The sequence below is a fragment of the Lacerta agilis genome, chromosome 7 (genome assembly GCF_009819535.1).
Source record: "Lacerta agilis isolate rLacAgi1 chromosome 7, rLacAgi1.pri, whole genome shotgun sequence".
Classification (NCBI taxonomy): Eukaryota; Metazoa; Chordata; class Lepidosauria; order Squamata; family Lacertidae; genus Lacerta; species Lacerta agilis.
Window position 1 is genome coordinate 3,059,552 of NC_046318.1, and position 13,921 is coordinate 3,073,472.

General features: G+C 43.9%; 1 protein-coding gene across 2 annotated transcripts in view; it reads right to left on the reverse strand.

Moving 5' to 3' along the window:
• Positions 1 to 13,174, reverse strand: part of SORCS2 (sortilin related VPS10 domain containing receptor 2) — a 117,242-nt gene extending 104,068 nt beyond the window's left edge. For both annotated transcript variants that reach the window (XM_033154146.1, XM_033154145.1), the window contains exons 1-2: positions 12,695 to 13,174; positions 2,372 to 2,439 (exon numbers count right to left, since the gene is read on the reverse strand). In XM_033154146.1, coding sequence (XP_033010037.1) covers positions 2,372 to 2,439; positions 12,695 to 12,979 — 353 coding nt within the window. In that variant the 5' untranslated portion in view covers positions 12,980 to 13,174. The remainder of the gene's footprint in view (positions 1 to 2,371; positions 2,440 to 12,694) is intronic.
• Between the last annotated feature and the right edge of the window lie 747 nt (positions 13,175 to 13,921).

A 13,921-nucleotide genomic window follows, 5' to 3' on the forward strand; every position in this document is an offset into this window, starting at 1 on the left:
TCATTGTTTCCATGTTGATAAAATTACAGAATTAAGAGAGATACTGCAAATGCCTTCAGAAGCATATGTTGTATTTTGCCACAAATCTTGTTACTTCTGCATTGCTCATGCACAGTAATCAGTAATCAATAAAAGACTGGATGGGAGCCAACCAACTGATGCTCAGTCCAGGTAAGACAGAGGCAGTGTTGGTAGGAGGCTCATCTGCACTAGGAGGTTTGATTTAACCTGTTCTGGGTTAAGCCTAAAGCAGAGACAGTGAGTGATACATAAGCATTTAGCGCATGTTCCCAAAGAAGTAAGTTTTTATTTTCCCCAGTATTTCCGGACTAAGCCCATTATTTGATTTACTTCATTAATGTGTATCTTGCCTTTTAGGAAAACTTACTTACAATGAAATCAGCTTACAAATCATATTCTAAATTATGCAGCAACATATACACAAAACAAATGTGCAGCAACATAGAAACATTATAAGTATAGCCAATAACACACTGTCACAAACAATTAAACTGCAGCAGCCAGACAGGATATTAAAACATTAAGATTATTGTTATTACTTATTAGTTGCTTGTTGCACAAATGTCTCTGACCAACTTACAGCATATTTTAAAACCTAAGCACAAGGGAAAAAATGCATTGTAATACTACACAAAAACGCATACATTATTTTTTAAAAATACACTGAGACATATACACAAACATAGGACCCAACTCCTAGGGAACGTTGCGGCTTCGGCCACCACAATAAAATATTTGAGGGGGCCGGGCCACCACAAAGTTGATGGGCATTCCCACTCAAATGGTGCGTGTGCACTGCGTTGTGTGATTGCTTATCCAGGGTGGCGTTTATCTGGGCCCCCACAGTATTTTATTCAAGTTGGCACCCCTGTACACAAAACAACACTCCCCAATAACAGTAGCAGAATGCTCTGGTAGCATGCTAACAGCACGCACAAAAACATGAGATCACAAAATAAATTTGCACCACAATAACAACAATCCCATCATAATCCTTAAGGGTCCACACCTATGGCCTTGGAAGAGAGTCACAGGAGTTTGCTGCTGTCCCTCTCCACAGGTGGGGGAAGAAGAAGAAGAAGAAGAAGAAGAAGAAGAAGAAGAAGAAGAAGAAGAAGAAGAAGAAGAAGAGTTTGGATTTGATATCCCATTTTTCACTACCCGAAGGAGTCTCAAAGCAGCTAACATTCTCCTTTCCCTTCCTCCCCCACAACAAACACTCTGTGAGGTGAGTGGGGCTGAGAGACTTCAGAGAAGTGTGACTAGCCCAAGGTCACCCAGCAGCTGCATGTGGAGGAGCGGAGACACAAACCCGGTTCCCCAGATTACAAGTTTACTGCTCTTAACCAATACACCACACTGGAAAGGGAGATCTGCAGACAAGAGCAGAGATCTTTTGCCACTGTGGAACCCACCAGTGCTCAGTGGAGCTATAAGTACTCCAACTGTGATAGGAGGGGACAAAGGGCATACTGGGCCATGGGGGGGGGCTAGATGTGCAGCATTCAAGGGTAAATAATGGGAAGTCAATGGATAAAATAATTTACAGTCCATCTTAAAGTTTGTATTCTGTGTGAAAAATCAGTAAGAGTTAGAAAAAAATAAAATAAAATAAAATGGCACTGAGATGGTATACTTCCCCAGCGCACAGACACCCCCCAGGGCGCCATGAAGACATGCTCTGCCGCTGAGTATGAATCACACTGCAGTAAATGGAATCTTAAGTAACTTGCAGTCATCACTTGTAGCTTCCCCCCCCCCTATTTAAATCAGTGGATGATTTAAATATAGACTAACAAAAGTGCATTAATATAGTAAGAAATTCATCACATCCATTAAGAACAGCTAGAAGCATTAGGTGGGGTAAGCGTGTGCATATATGTATTTGATCAAGGTTTTAAAGGTTAATCATTAAGGTTGCAGTGTTTAACACTGTTAAAAAGTATTGAGTTCAGTATGGTTTACTTTTGAGTAAACATGTGCAGAACTGGGCTGTAAAAATGTTTATAAAGCAAACTATCGCACCCAGCGCTGCACATACCACATCCTGAGCTGATTTACTTGCGCATTTATTTACACAACTAAAATAAATAAGAAAAATTAAGATAAAATAAGGCTAGAATAGATCTGAGCAAAATTAAGGCCCTGGAAGTTTACAAAGAGGTTCCACTCCTGAAAATCCTGTAATCTCACGTTATTAAAATTGTAACATTAGAAGAGTATCTATTGCCCTAAACCTTTAAATGTCTTTCCAAGTTTTTCAAGCTGCTCTTTGAAGAAAACAAAAGAAATAAACAGCAAGATGTGAATCTATCTGACCACATACTGAGCGCATGAGACAATAACATACCTCCACAAAGAGCTCTCCAATACTTTGCCCATATCACTGTGGTAATACTTGGTAAGGATCAGAATCACCTAAAGGAAAACAAATGAATAAGAGAACTAAGGTATTTATGTCAGACAACAAAAACAATAAACAGCAGCATGCAATTAAATAAATAAATGTCAAGACTTTGAGTTCTTAAGAGTTATTTTATGTTAAGCTTTTGAGTGGAAGATTTTTCATTTAAGCAGTTATGGAGCAATTCTCAGTTTGCCCTTAACAAACTACAGTTCCCAGGATTCTTAGGAGGAAGCCATGACTATTAAAGTGACGCAATAGCACTGCAAATGTATGGCGAGAACCTCAGAGCAGCTTATAAAAGTCCCAGAAAATATCCCACCCAGGCACTAGTCAACACGAGAGACTATTCATTATTATTAGCAATATCTGGAGTTACAGTTTGAAGCTTTGAATTAGATACCAGCAGCTGAAGCCAGAAACCTCCTCCCTAAAACCTCACCAGAACAATGAACTGAGTAGAGGAGTTCTGTAGGACTAGAACAACATGCACATATTCAAATGCCCAATCTAGATAAACCATTTTCTGATTTAATGTAACAAATTAAGCAAAAGTGACTCTTGCTTGACACAGAGAATAACAGGCCTGAGTGGTTTATCTAAATGTTGACAAATACAGGTTTTCAGCAGCAAATATGGTTAGATTGGGGTTTAATGCTAGCAGATATCTAGGTTAAAGAAAGTAAAGGGAACCGTTTACACAATGTTTTCCATGAGCTGTGGTTGCTTAGGCTGACAGGCCCCAGGTAACTTAGTGAGCTAATGGCTGACTAAAGATTTGAACTCAGGTCTCTTCATTCTGGCACTTTCATCGTACTAACACCACAGAAGCTCTCCATTAGAGCAGCCACCACCATCTGCCTATTTTAGTTAGTTGTTTCTCTTCACCTTTCAATCCAGAAGGATCTTCAAGGCAGGGCAAGGTGAGACAACCATCTCAGGTGACAGGATCCGCAAGGACAGCAGATTCAGCCCCCACCAAATGCATCACCTGCTGCTGTCACTGTGACAGCAACAGTTGCCACACACTCCTTGGAGGCCAGATCTGTTTGCCTCCTGACAATCTCCACAATGGTGAATAGAAGGTGAATAAGAAGGAGTTTGGATTTGATATCCCACTTTTCACTCCCCTTCAGGAGTCTCAAAGCGGCTAACATTCTCCTTTCCCTTCCTCCCCCACTCTGTGAGGTGAGTGGGGCTGAGAGACTTCAAAGAAGTGTGACTAGCCCAAAGTCACCCAGCAGCTGCATGTGGAGGAGCAGAGACGCGAACCCGGTTCACCAGATTACGAGTCTACCACTCTTAACCACTACACCACACTGGCTCTCGTGCTTCTGGTCTCCTCCCACCCGTTTCTGATGTACATCTTCACTCATCCCTTCTTCCCTGGCAGTGTGTGTGTGTGTGCGCGCACACACACACACACACACCCCATCTTGTGGATAGCCTCAGGTGCCAAAATGTCTTGGGCTGGCTCTGCTTCAAGGTAACTTATATAGAATAATAAAATACAGCAGGAGCAGCTTCCATCTCCTCTGACACGTAGCACAGCTCCGGGTGTCATACTCATGCCTCAACGCTCGCTGCTGCCACCAATTCTCATTAGGCCGCTGCAGCTGTGCCCCGTCCGCTTTCATCCTACCTTACTCCTCAGACTGCTGGAAACTGGGTGATCAGTTGCCTGGCTACATGCATTCCACTGGGAATGCAAGCTGCTTTTAAATAATTCTTGTTAAGATGGCCATCAGCTTCAAACAGCCAAAATATAGGAAATCACAGTTCAATCCAGAGACCCACAAAGACGCATCCTCCTGTAGATCTGTGTTCCCCCACAAAAGTAATCATCAGGAGGGACAACAGGGATAGCTGGATTTCCTTCCTCTCCAGAATTTAGAGGAAGGTACAACAGAGTCCATATATGACAGGCCCTGGATAAGACCAGTAGCTGGTGTCAGGAGATTTCCCTCTAATGTAAAGCTTTTTTAGCTTATAGAAAGCGTGATCTGTGAACAGATAGGCCCTCACTTGACCTGTGAATGGTCAGATCTCACATCCGAGACAGAAACAGGAGAAATTAGTTTTAACACATGTGCCCTGAAACCCAACCTAGGCTGCATTCACACTGCAGTTTATTCAATTACCCTGATGATTCCTTAATTGCTGCATCATATTATAGCTTTCACATGACGTAAAAGCCACTTCTGTAAAACTAACGGGATATAGTGCATGTTTAGCACTTATTTCTGTGTTATTTGATCCCCCCTTAACCCAAAAAATAAAGAGGGGGAAAGTTACAAAATTTTGGGCAGTATGTCAGCATAGAGTTCTTTCCTGCTGTTTTCACATGGGGGGGGGGGGGACATGGGGGCAACAGAAGCATGTTTGTGCAGAAAGGCTGGGGGAATAGCAAAACTGCCCAAGGTTGTTCACTGTTGTGTCACACCATGGCCATGGGTGTGAATGGAATTCAGCATGTCATGCCGGTATATTGGTTAAAAAGCCACAAATTCATAATACAACAGGTACTGCAGTGTGAAAGAATCATTAGAAAACAGGACAGAAGTGTAATCTGTTATAATCAAGAAAACTAATGCAATATTCTCCACGTCTGAATACACCCTGCGCTCTTGCACTCTGCCCCAATACCTCCCACCAGAATTTTAAAAAATATCTGTCATATGCCATGTTTGGCAAATTATTATGAAAGTAAATGCTAATGGTAACAAAATGCTCCAAAATTAAGTTCACAATGCTTCTATCATATTAGTGCTCAAAGGAATGACTCCATTGACATGAAGGTAGAAATCCTGGGAATTGCAACTAAGAAGAGTGGTAAAACCTGGAAAACTGTTGATACAGAGTTCACAGATATCTGAGTTTTACAAAGGAATAACCTGCGTTCATGGCTGTGTTTTGGCAAGGGGCATTGAAAAAGCCACAGCCCACCAGCTTATCAATTCATAAGCATAAAATACAATAGGTACAGTTTCCTTCTGCAACCATACCAGTATTCAATTTAAATTTTCCTTGACACTTGGCATGGAGCTCAATTTAAAGAGGGAACATATAATTTTTTTGTTTCAGTTTCCTAAATCTTCCCTACATCAAACATCCTAAATGCTGATAATGTACATTTTTGGTATTCACTGTCACCAATAACTTTTAGTCCAAGTTATTTCTCTGTAGCAGTGGTTATTCAATGAGCTGCATTAATATTCCGTATTTTATACTATTTTTATCATACATTTATTTTTTATGTGCTGAAATACTACACTAGAGCTTCCTAAACTGCCAATTAATTTTTGGGCCCAATTCAAATGCTGGTTTTGACCAATAGAGCCTTAAATGGCTCAGGACCAAAATACCTCAAGGACCATCTCTCCCCATATGAACCCGCATCCTGTGATCATCTTCTGAGGTCCTTCTTCATGTGCCCCCTCCATGAGAGTTTCGGAGGTTGACAACACGAGAACAGGCGTTTTCTGTGGTGGATCCTCACTTGTAGGATGCTACAAGTTTTCATTACAAAAACTTCTCCCTATAATCAGGCATTTGGCCTTTAACTATATGCTATATGTGGCTTGTTAGACAGGCCCTTGCAGAGCCAGGCAGAGGCCCGGGCCAGGTAGATAATGTGGCCCTTTTTTAAAATTTTATTTCAAGGCTTGAACCATATCTGCATATAAAGACAAAATGGAAAATATAGATATACAATAGTGCTTTTTAAAAATACATAGGGAAAAGGATTATTTTTAAGTATTTACATTTAAATAATGGCGAGCGATTGTGAATATGCTGACCGAGGCCCCCTTTGGAATCGGAGCCCCCCCCCCTGTTTGGGCCTGCTGTTAGAATAGGGTGGGGTGTTTCTAATGTATTTCTCTTTCCTCTCAGTTTAATGTATTTATATGGGATTTATTGTTGGTTGGTTGTTAAGTTGCTTTGGGTTGCCCTGGGCAGGATAAAGTGACTAGCAAATTTAATAAATACATAGAAAAAAAAATTAACAATTCCCAAGCATCAAAATAAGCCTCACTGTCCCTTTGTCCTTTCCTGTGTAGAATTCATGCTGTGCATATCCAGCTGAGAACATAAGAGCCTCCCCACATCAAGTCAGACATTGGTCCATCTAGATCAGCGCTTTCCAGACTTTTCATGTTGTTGACAAACGTTTTAGACATGCATCATTTTGTGACCCAGTAATTCAGTTTTACTAGCAAACCAGAGGTAAACGTACCCCTTTCCAGCCCTGGGAGGAGCGCGGGGAGCGTTCGTGTGACACGCCAACACAATAAAGTGTCACACCGTTTGGAAAGCTCTGGTGTTAAGAATCAGTCTCCCCGTCACTGCCAGCAGTCTGTTTTTCCTAATTAACTTTTGACACATTATCCCATTTCCTTTTCCCTCATGTGTTGAGTTTTCTCAATTGTAAGCCTGCAGGCAGGGCCAAGTCTATTAATTTTTCATTTGGAATCTAGTACAGTGATAGACATAGACATCCACAGGGGAATAATGTTGAATCTTTTTTTAAGTCACCTAATCTAGGTTGGTTTTTTAATGGGCCCATGGGCAAGAGAGACAATAATTGCTTTATCCCCAACCCTACACCCACCCCAAAGGAAGAGCACCAAAACCCCTCCTCCGCACTGCACTATAACAAGCCACCACTTTAGAATTTTAACTCTGAAACCTTTCTCTCAAAGCCTCCGTCATCCCTTGGCAGCAGTGAAAAGTGGGACAACCGTCTTCAGAAATGATTGTACTCAGAATTTGCTTCTGTAAAAATGAAAACAATGTCCAAAACACTCACAACTGATAATTATTGTGAAGACAGATGGAAGAAGGGGCTGGTTTTTAAAAGTGGAGAGCTCACTCTGTATAAAACCTTCATAAAGTAGAGCACTAGGTAATCCCAGTGTTTATTAGCAATGACTATATGATGACATTATTACATGTTTATTATAGAAAGAGAAATTCAAGTAAGCATCAAATCAAACATAAACTATGAAGCTGTTACATGGAACTATTTTTACTTTTATTAAAATGTCAAAGATTCAAGGCACAATCTAGATCTCCTCCCATGCTATAAAGTGTCAACACAGGTGAAGAATGGGGACCTGGGAGCAAAAAGGTTAATGGTGGTGAAGAGAGGTTGGAAGGAAAAGGATTTCCAGCACAGGAAAATCCTTTCTCTTCCTTGGCTGCAGATGTAAGATTTTCAGAAATGTTGAAGGCACAAAAAAATGGAAATGTTGGGAGAGACTGAAACGCAAGAAGCAAATAGCTGCATATGAGATCCAAACTTACTTTACGACATTAAGAACATAAACAACGTTGTGTTTAACTTTGCACATAAAAGCATACTGTATAATAGACTAATGGAGTAAAATGGTCTTCATTTTATTGAACAATAACAGCACATACTAGGCGGAGCTGCTACATCCAAAGGCTCCTATCTTAGTTTTTACCAGTTGTGAAAATGGGATGGGGGGGGGGTACAGAATAAAAGTTGAAAACAGAAACCATCAGCAATGTAATAAAAAAGGAAATGTCTATTATGTGGATTCAAAAATGGTCTCCTCCCTTTACCATCAGCATTTTCTGGAAAGAGAAGAAAACGTTCAGAAACCTTAGCACCTCTTTTTAGTCTAACAACGGGATTACTGTTCCCATCATTAAACAACAATCCCTGTTGCAAACTGCTTCCTGATCTCTGAAAGGGAGGGGGGCACACCCAGTATCAACCTCTAGTTTAACAGATCATAGTGTGTCACCTGCAACAAAATGTTGCAGTGCGAAGTGCTTTTATTCAGGGTTTCAGGCACTTCATTCAGGCACTTCATTCTATGGTTCTATTATTTATATTACTTTCATTTCATTTTAGATTTCTATTTTGTATTTTAAATTACATGATTCTGTTATTCTAAGCAGCACCTGGAGTTCATGCTTGGCAATGTCCCAGTCTGCCATCAGTGCTGATTTGGGTGTGCCTGAAATTGGTGCTGGTGGTTCTGCCGCTTCTCCACCATCAGCAAATTCTGCGGTTTCACAGTATATTGCCAACAAGCACTAACTGGAGTGGAAAGGTTAATGCATATGTGCCTATGTGTCAGATAAATATTTTATTGCACCACCTCTTCTATCCCTTTGAATCTTCCATCACACAAAGATGAAGCAGAAACGGAACGTAATGAACAAGCTGCTGGCACAGATGTATAACATCATTTGAGCTGCTTAAATTGCTTGTAAGACTGGATACCACCAAAGGATATTCCCAGAGCATTTTTGTAAGCTGGCTACATTGGGGTGGGGGTGGATCACAACAAAATTTCTGAATTTTGAAATTAAAAGGGGGGGAAAAACACAACCTGGGATTTTAGGAAAGGGAGGCAAGGATAATCCTTGAGGATGCATCTGTTGTTTTCCCAAGGAATGCCCTAGGACAGTGCTGAATTTATCTATAAGCTAAACAAGCTATAGTTTAGGGCCCCACTCTCTTGGAGGCCCCAAAAAAAATTAAAGGGGAAAAAACTGAATGTACATTTCCAAAATATAACATAAAAAACTAACAAAATAAAACCTGCATACAGCAACAGGCTTTAGAGACCTATTAGGTCCATAAATTACCATATAGCAGATATTCAACACAAAAAACAAAGACAATTTGTTGCTAACAAAGGACAGCTGGACATATAAAGGGCCCCATTACCCTCAGCATCTGAGGGTCTCATCAAACTTAGATCCGGCCCTGCCCAAGGATATATGAGAAACACCTAGTATAATCCTGCTTAGGGTCAAACTACTTGTGACAGTAAATGTTGAATTTCCCCAATCACAAATAAAGCAGGAAGAGGGGGTATAATTTGAAGTGCAACAGGGGCATCTGCATGGTAGGAATGGTGGTTCTTCATCTTCACCTACACAACCCTAGCCATGTGGTTGGGTTAAGTCTGCATTTAAAGACACTAGCTTGCCCTTAGTGTTCTTCCATATGTTCAGATAATGTCAAAGAAAAACCCAGCTGTTATGTATTGAAGTTCTCACCCTAGGCCACTAGGGGTGTGTGTATATAGTTCATTCTGCTGCAGTTTTCACTCAGGTCCGCATATGCAAATGAAGGATTGTAAACTGACGTTCAGGGATTGGGTAACTACAGAAAGTTGTTACTGTTGCTTTGTAGCTGAGTCCTATATAAGCAGGTTGCTGAGCCCTTCAGCTCACTTCTGTTCCAGCCTGAGAATAAACAAGAGCTGTTTGGAAATCACTGTGTCGTCTGCTGTGTCCACCCACAACTTAACACCAGCAATTCCACGATTTGTCCTTATTGTCTGTAAGCAGACATCATTCTGTGAGAAGGCAAATGGCTTGTTGGCTGCATGACCTAGGTAACGTAGTACAGTACAAAGACTTTATTTATTCGCAACTACTATGCTTTAATTGATGTGATTATCAGTGTGCAGATCTGCAAAGGAAATACATGGTTTACAAAACGGGAAAATTAATTTAATTAAAAATCATCATTTCCTTGATGATTTAAAAATCAATTATCTCCTGAATAGTATGGAAACGAAGAGGAACAAACAAAAGGCAAGCATGGGGCAATGGTTCAAACATATTCTTAGTCTTCAAGAACCATCAACCCCCCATGTGGGCATATGAGGAATCTTCAAGAAAGTCCTAAAGAATCCACTCATTGAGAGCACGGTTCCCAAATGCAATGCTAGTGCTGTTCAGAAAAGAGCATTGTGTGTCTATGACCTCCTTTTTACTGCTTTCTGCACACACCAGCAGAAAACTGGTTAAGGAGATCTGATGCTCCAAACACTTCTGAACTTATATCTTCTATGGTGGAAGATTATGAAAAAGGGTGGCACCAAACAGTCAAGCAGAATAGGGCTGGGCGATATATCGATATATCACGATGTCTTAAATAAGGATGGAACCATGTAGAGGTGAATGACCACACTTAATAGATCCAAATGGACAACGTTGGCCTTGGTTTCAAGATCTACAAATGTTCTTCTTTCCAATAGTTAAAGAATTGCAGTTGACCTACCTCAAAGCACTTGGGATTGCTATGTTGCTACACCATCCCTTTAGAAATACGTTGCCACTCAGTTGGACGTGGGAGAGGAAATACAGTTTTAAGGAGTATCAGAAAACTCACCACCATCAAATCCTCAACCTCCACAGAAATGAGTTGTCCTCCAGAATAGCCAGAGAAGTTGTGGGTTAGCTAATAATATTATCATATAGTCACTGGGGAACTCAATTTGTTCCTCCCACTACCAATAACTTGGGAAAACCTTGAAACCTGCAAGCGCTCTGCTCCACCATTCTCCTTCCGTTATGCACTGAGATGTGTTGACCACAGTCCTCCAAACAACTATAAGAAACATCCAGAACCCTATGAAAAGTCACAGGACTCAGTGGGAACCACAGGAGATGGTGAGGGTGCCACAGCATTTGTAAACACAAACTATTAGATTTAGGTACCTTATATGTATTCTTGCTACCTCAGAGTGTAAGAAATGGCTTTCAAAAAGGCAATGGATGTTGCATTTGTAAGTATGCATGTAAGTGCACATGTGTGTCAGAGCTAGCCATAGCATTAGGTAGAGAGGTGCATCCACCTTGGGCAGGTGGTTTTGGCTGTCACAAAAAGACAGCAAACTATTGTCATTTTTTCAGCCAGGGAAGAAAAAAAATGGGGTTTCATGGGATTTCCCACTCAGGTACAAAAATAACTTTGTGACTAAGCTGGAAGCAGAGCTTCACTTTTGCTAAGACAGAACAAAAAGATGATCCCCCCTTTGCCCCACCAAACCAAGTCAAGGTAACCCAAATTATTTTGGCACATGAAGCAGAAAATCCTACAAGTGCTTCTCCCTGGGAACAAAAATGCAATAAGGAATTAAACAACTGGCAATCTGCAGCCTTTTCATGAAACCCCAAATCAGCTGGTCTTGGTTGGAAGGGGGAGCCATTTGCTGCTCTGCCAAAGGAAGCAAATTGCCAGGGGTGTGTTTTAATTTAAATATCCACCATCCAGTTTACATGGGGATTACATGCCCAAGTAATTCAGTCCAGATCCAGCAATGTGTTCTCCAGAAGACCATTCACTGGGCCCAAGAGAAGGACCCAAGTACATCTACCACTCAAGCATCTTGCAGCTGCTCTTGTGTTCACAACTCTCTCCCAATAACCACAGAAAAGCACTAGCTTCCCTCAAACACCAGTGGACTCCCTGCCCAAGGTAACTTTTGTGTGTGACAATGTGGTCCTGCACCTCAAACAACTCCCTAGGCACCGGGGGAAGGAAATGGCATTCCTAAGAAGATGTAGAGGACAGGTGTTGTGGCAAGCATTAAGCTCTTTGGCGGATCATGGATCATTTTTCTACAACCATGTGGAAGCCTCTAACTCTAATCTGGAAGGATCATCATTAATCTCATTCCTATACTGCTTTATATTGTTAAGGGGGGGGGGGGAACTCAATGTAGTTTACAGCCTACATTAAAACAATCCAGAATAAAACATACCAAAGGAAGTCAGATATAAAGTATACGTTAAAATTAACAGGAAACTAAAATATTATACATTTCAAATTAAGACATTGCAAAGGAGGTCAGGCACAGAATGTGCATTGAATGCAGCAAAGTTAACACAAAAAAAACCTGAAATAAATCACGTCTACATTAATTACCACGGGCATTTAGACAGACAATACATTTCCATGAGAGGCGAGTTTGAGAACACCAAAATACTGAGTGCGAGAAGAGAGCGGGGGCGTCTCCCATTGTTTCGCCGTAACCTATTCTGGGTCTCCCGCCCGGTGTTTCCAGCAAGCGCCGCGCAGGATTGCAAGGAATCCCCGTCCAGCCCATTAGCAAAGGCACGCATGCCTCGCGAACCAGGCATCTCAAGGCAAGAGGCGGGCGCGGAGCCTCGGAGGTTAACCCGTTTCTGGCGCGTCCCGCTTTCCGCCCCGGCAGATGGATGAAGTGGTCTCCTAACCAAGCAGCTACTCGGTCAGCTGGCGGCGGCGGCGGCGGCGGGGTGTCTCTGAAGAAGTCTGAATAGGCAACCCGTCGCCCTCGGGTTAACTCTTGCGCTACCAGAGCCGGGCACCAAGACATGCCCTGGGGTCGGGTCTGAAGAAGGGTTTCCCCCCTGACACGTGACTACAACCCCCCCCAAAAAAACACCCCACATTCTTTTCTTTTTAAGGGTGAGGGACCCGCCCCGCCCGGGAGACCCCGCACTTACGCTGCTGTTTTCGCCCGTCCAGTGCACCATCGCCTGGTTGTGCGCCGCGTCGCCTTTGAGCACGAAGGAGGTGGTGAGCAGAGAGGCCGCCTCCGGAGGTCCCCCGGCGGCGCGACCCCGCAGGCCGCCCGCCTCGTCCCGCGGGCTGCCGCGTCTCTGCCGGCTGCTCCGGTCCGGCGGGCGCGCCGCCCAGGAGGCGCCCAGCGCGAGCAGCAGCAGCAAACGGAGCGGAGCTGCCCGGCTGCACGCTCCTCCGCGCGCCCCGGCAGCTGCTGCTGGCGCCATGCTCGGCCTCCGCTGCGCCGCCGCCGCCGCCGCCGCCGCCGGGCAGGGATGCGAGTCTGGCAGGCGAGGAGCGGAGGCGGAGGACGGGAGGGAGCGAGCCCGAGAGGGAGGCGGGAGCGTGGCGCGGTTGCGCGGCGTGGGAAACAACGTGCCAGCAGGGCTTCCACGCCCAGTCGAGGCGCAGCGCCGCCCTCTGCCGGCGGGCCCCACGGAGCTCCGGAGCGGAGCCGGCCGTCTTCCCCGACGGCTTGCTCGCAGCGGAGCTACAGCGGGACGCGCCGGGGCAATTGGACGGGAGCCCCGCGCACAGCGCCCGGGCAAGCGAATGTCTCCTCAGCCTCTTCTTGCCACGGCCGGCCCGTCCAGGAGGGCAAGGGGAGGCGGCTACCTCAGGCAGCAGATCCACAGGGGCAGCTGGTCCCGTCGTGGAAATTTGCTTCCTCCACCAGCGTCAGATTTGGGGCCGTGCGGGCGCTTCACCTGCACCGAGCCCCGAGCCAAGGGAGCACAAAATAATGATTTGTTGTTGTTCAGTCGTTCAGTCGTGTCCGACTCTTTGTGACCCCATGGACCAGACCACGCCAGGCACGCCTATCCTTCACTGCCTCCCGCAGTTTGGCCAAACTCAGGCTAGTTGCTTCGAGAACACTGTCCAACCATCTCATCCTCTGTCGTCCCCTTCTCCTTGTGCCCTCCATCTTTCCCAACATCAGGGTCTTTTCTAGGTTGTCTTCTCTTCTCATGAGGTGGCCAAAGTACTGGAGCCTCAACTTCAGGATCTGTCCTTCTAGTGAGCACTCAGGGCCGATTTCCTTGAGAATGGATATGTTTGATCTTCTTGCAGTCCATGGGACTCTCAAGAGTCTCCTCCAGCACCATAATTCAAAAGCATCAATTCTTCGGCGATCAGCCTTCTTTATGGTCCAGCTCTCACTTCCGTAC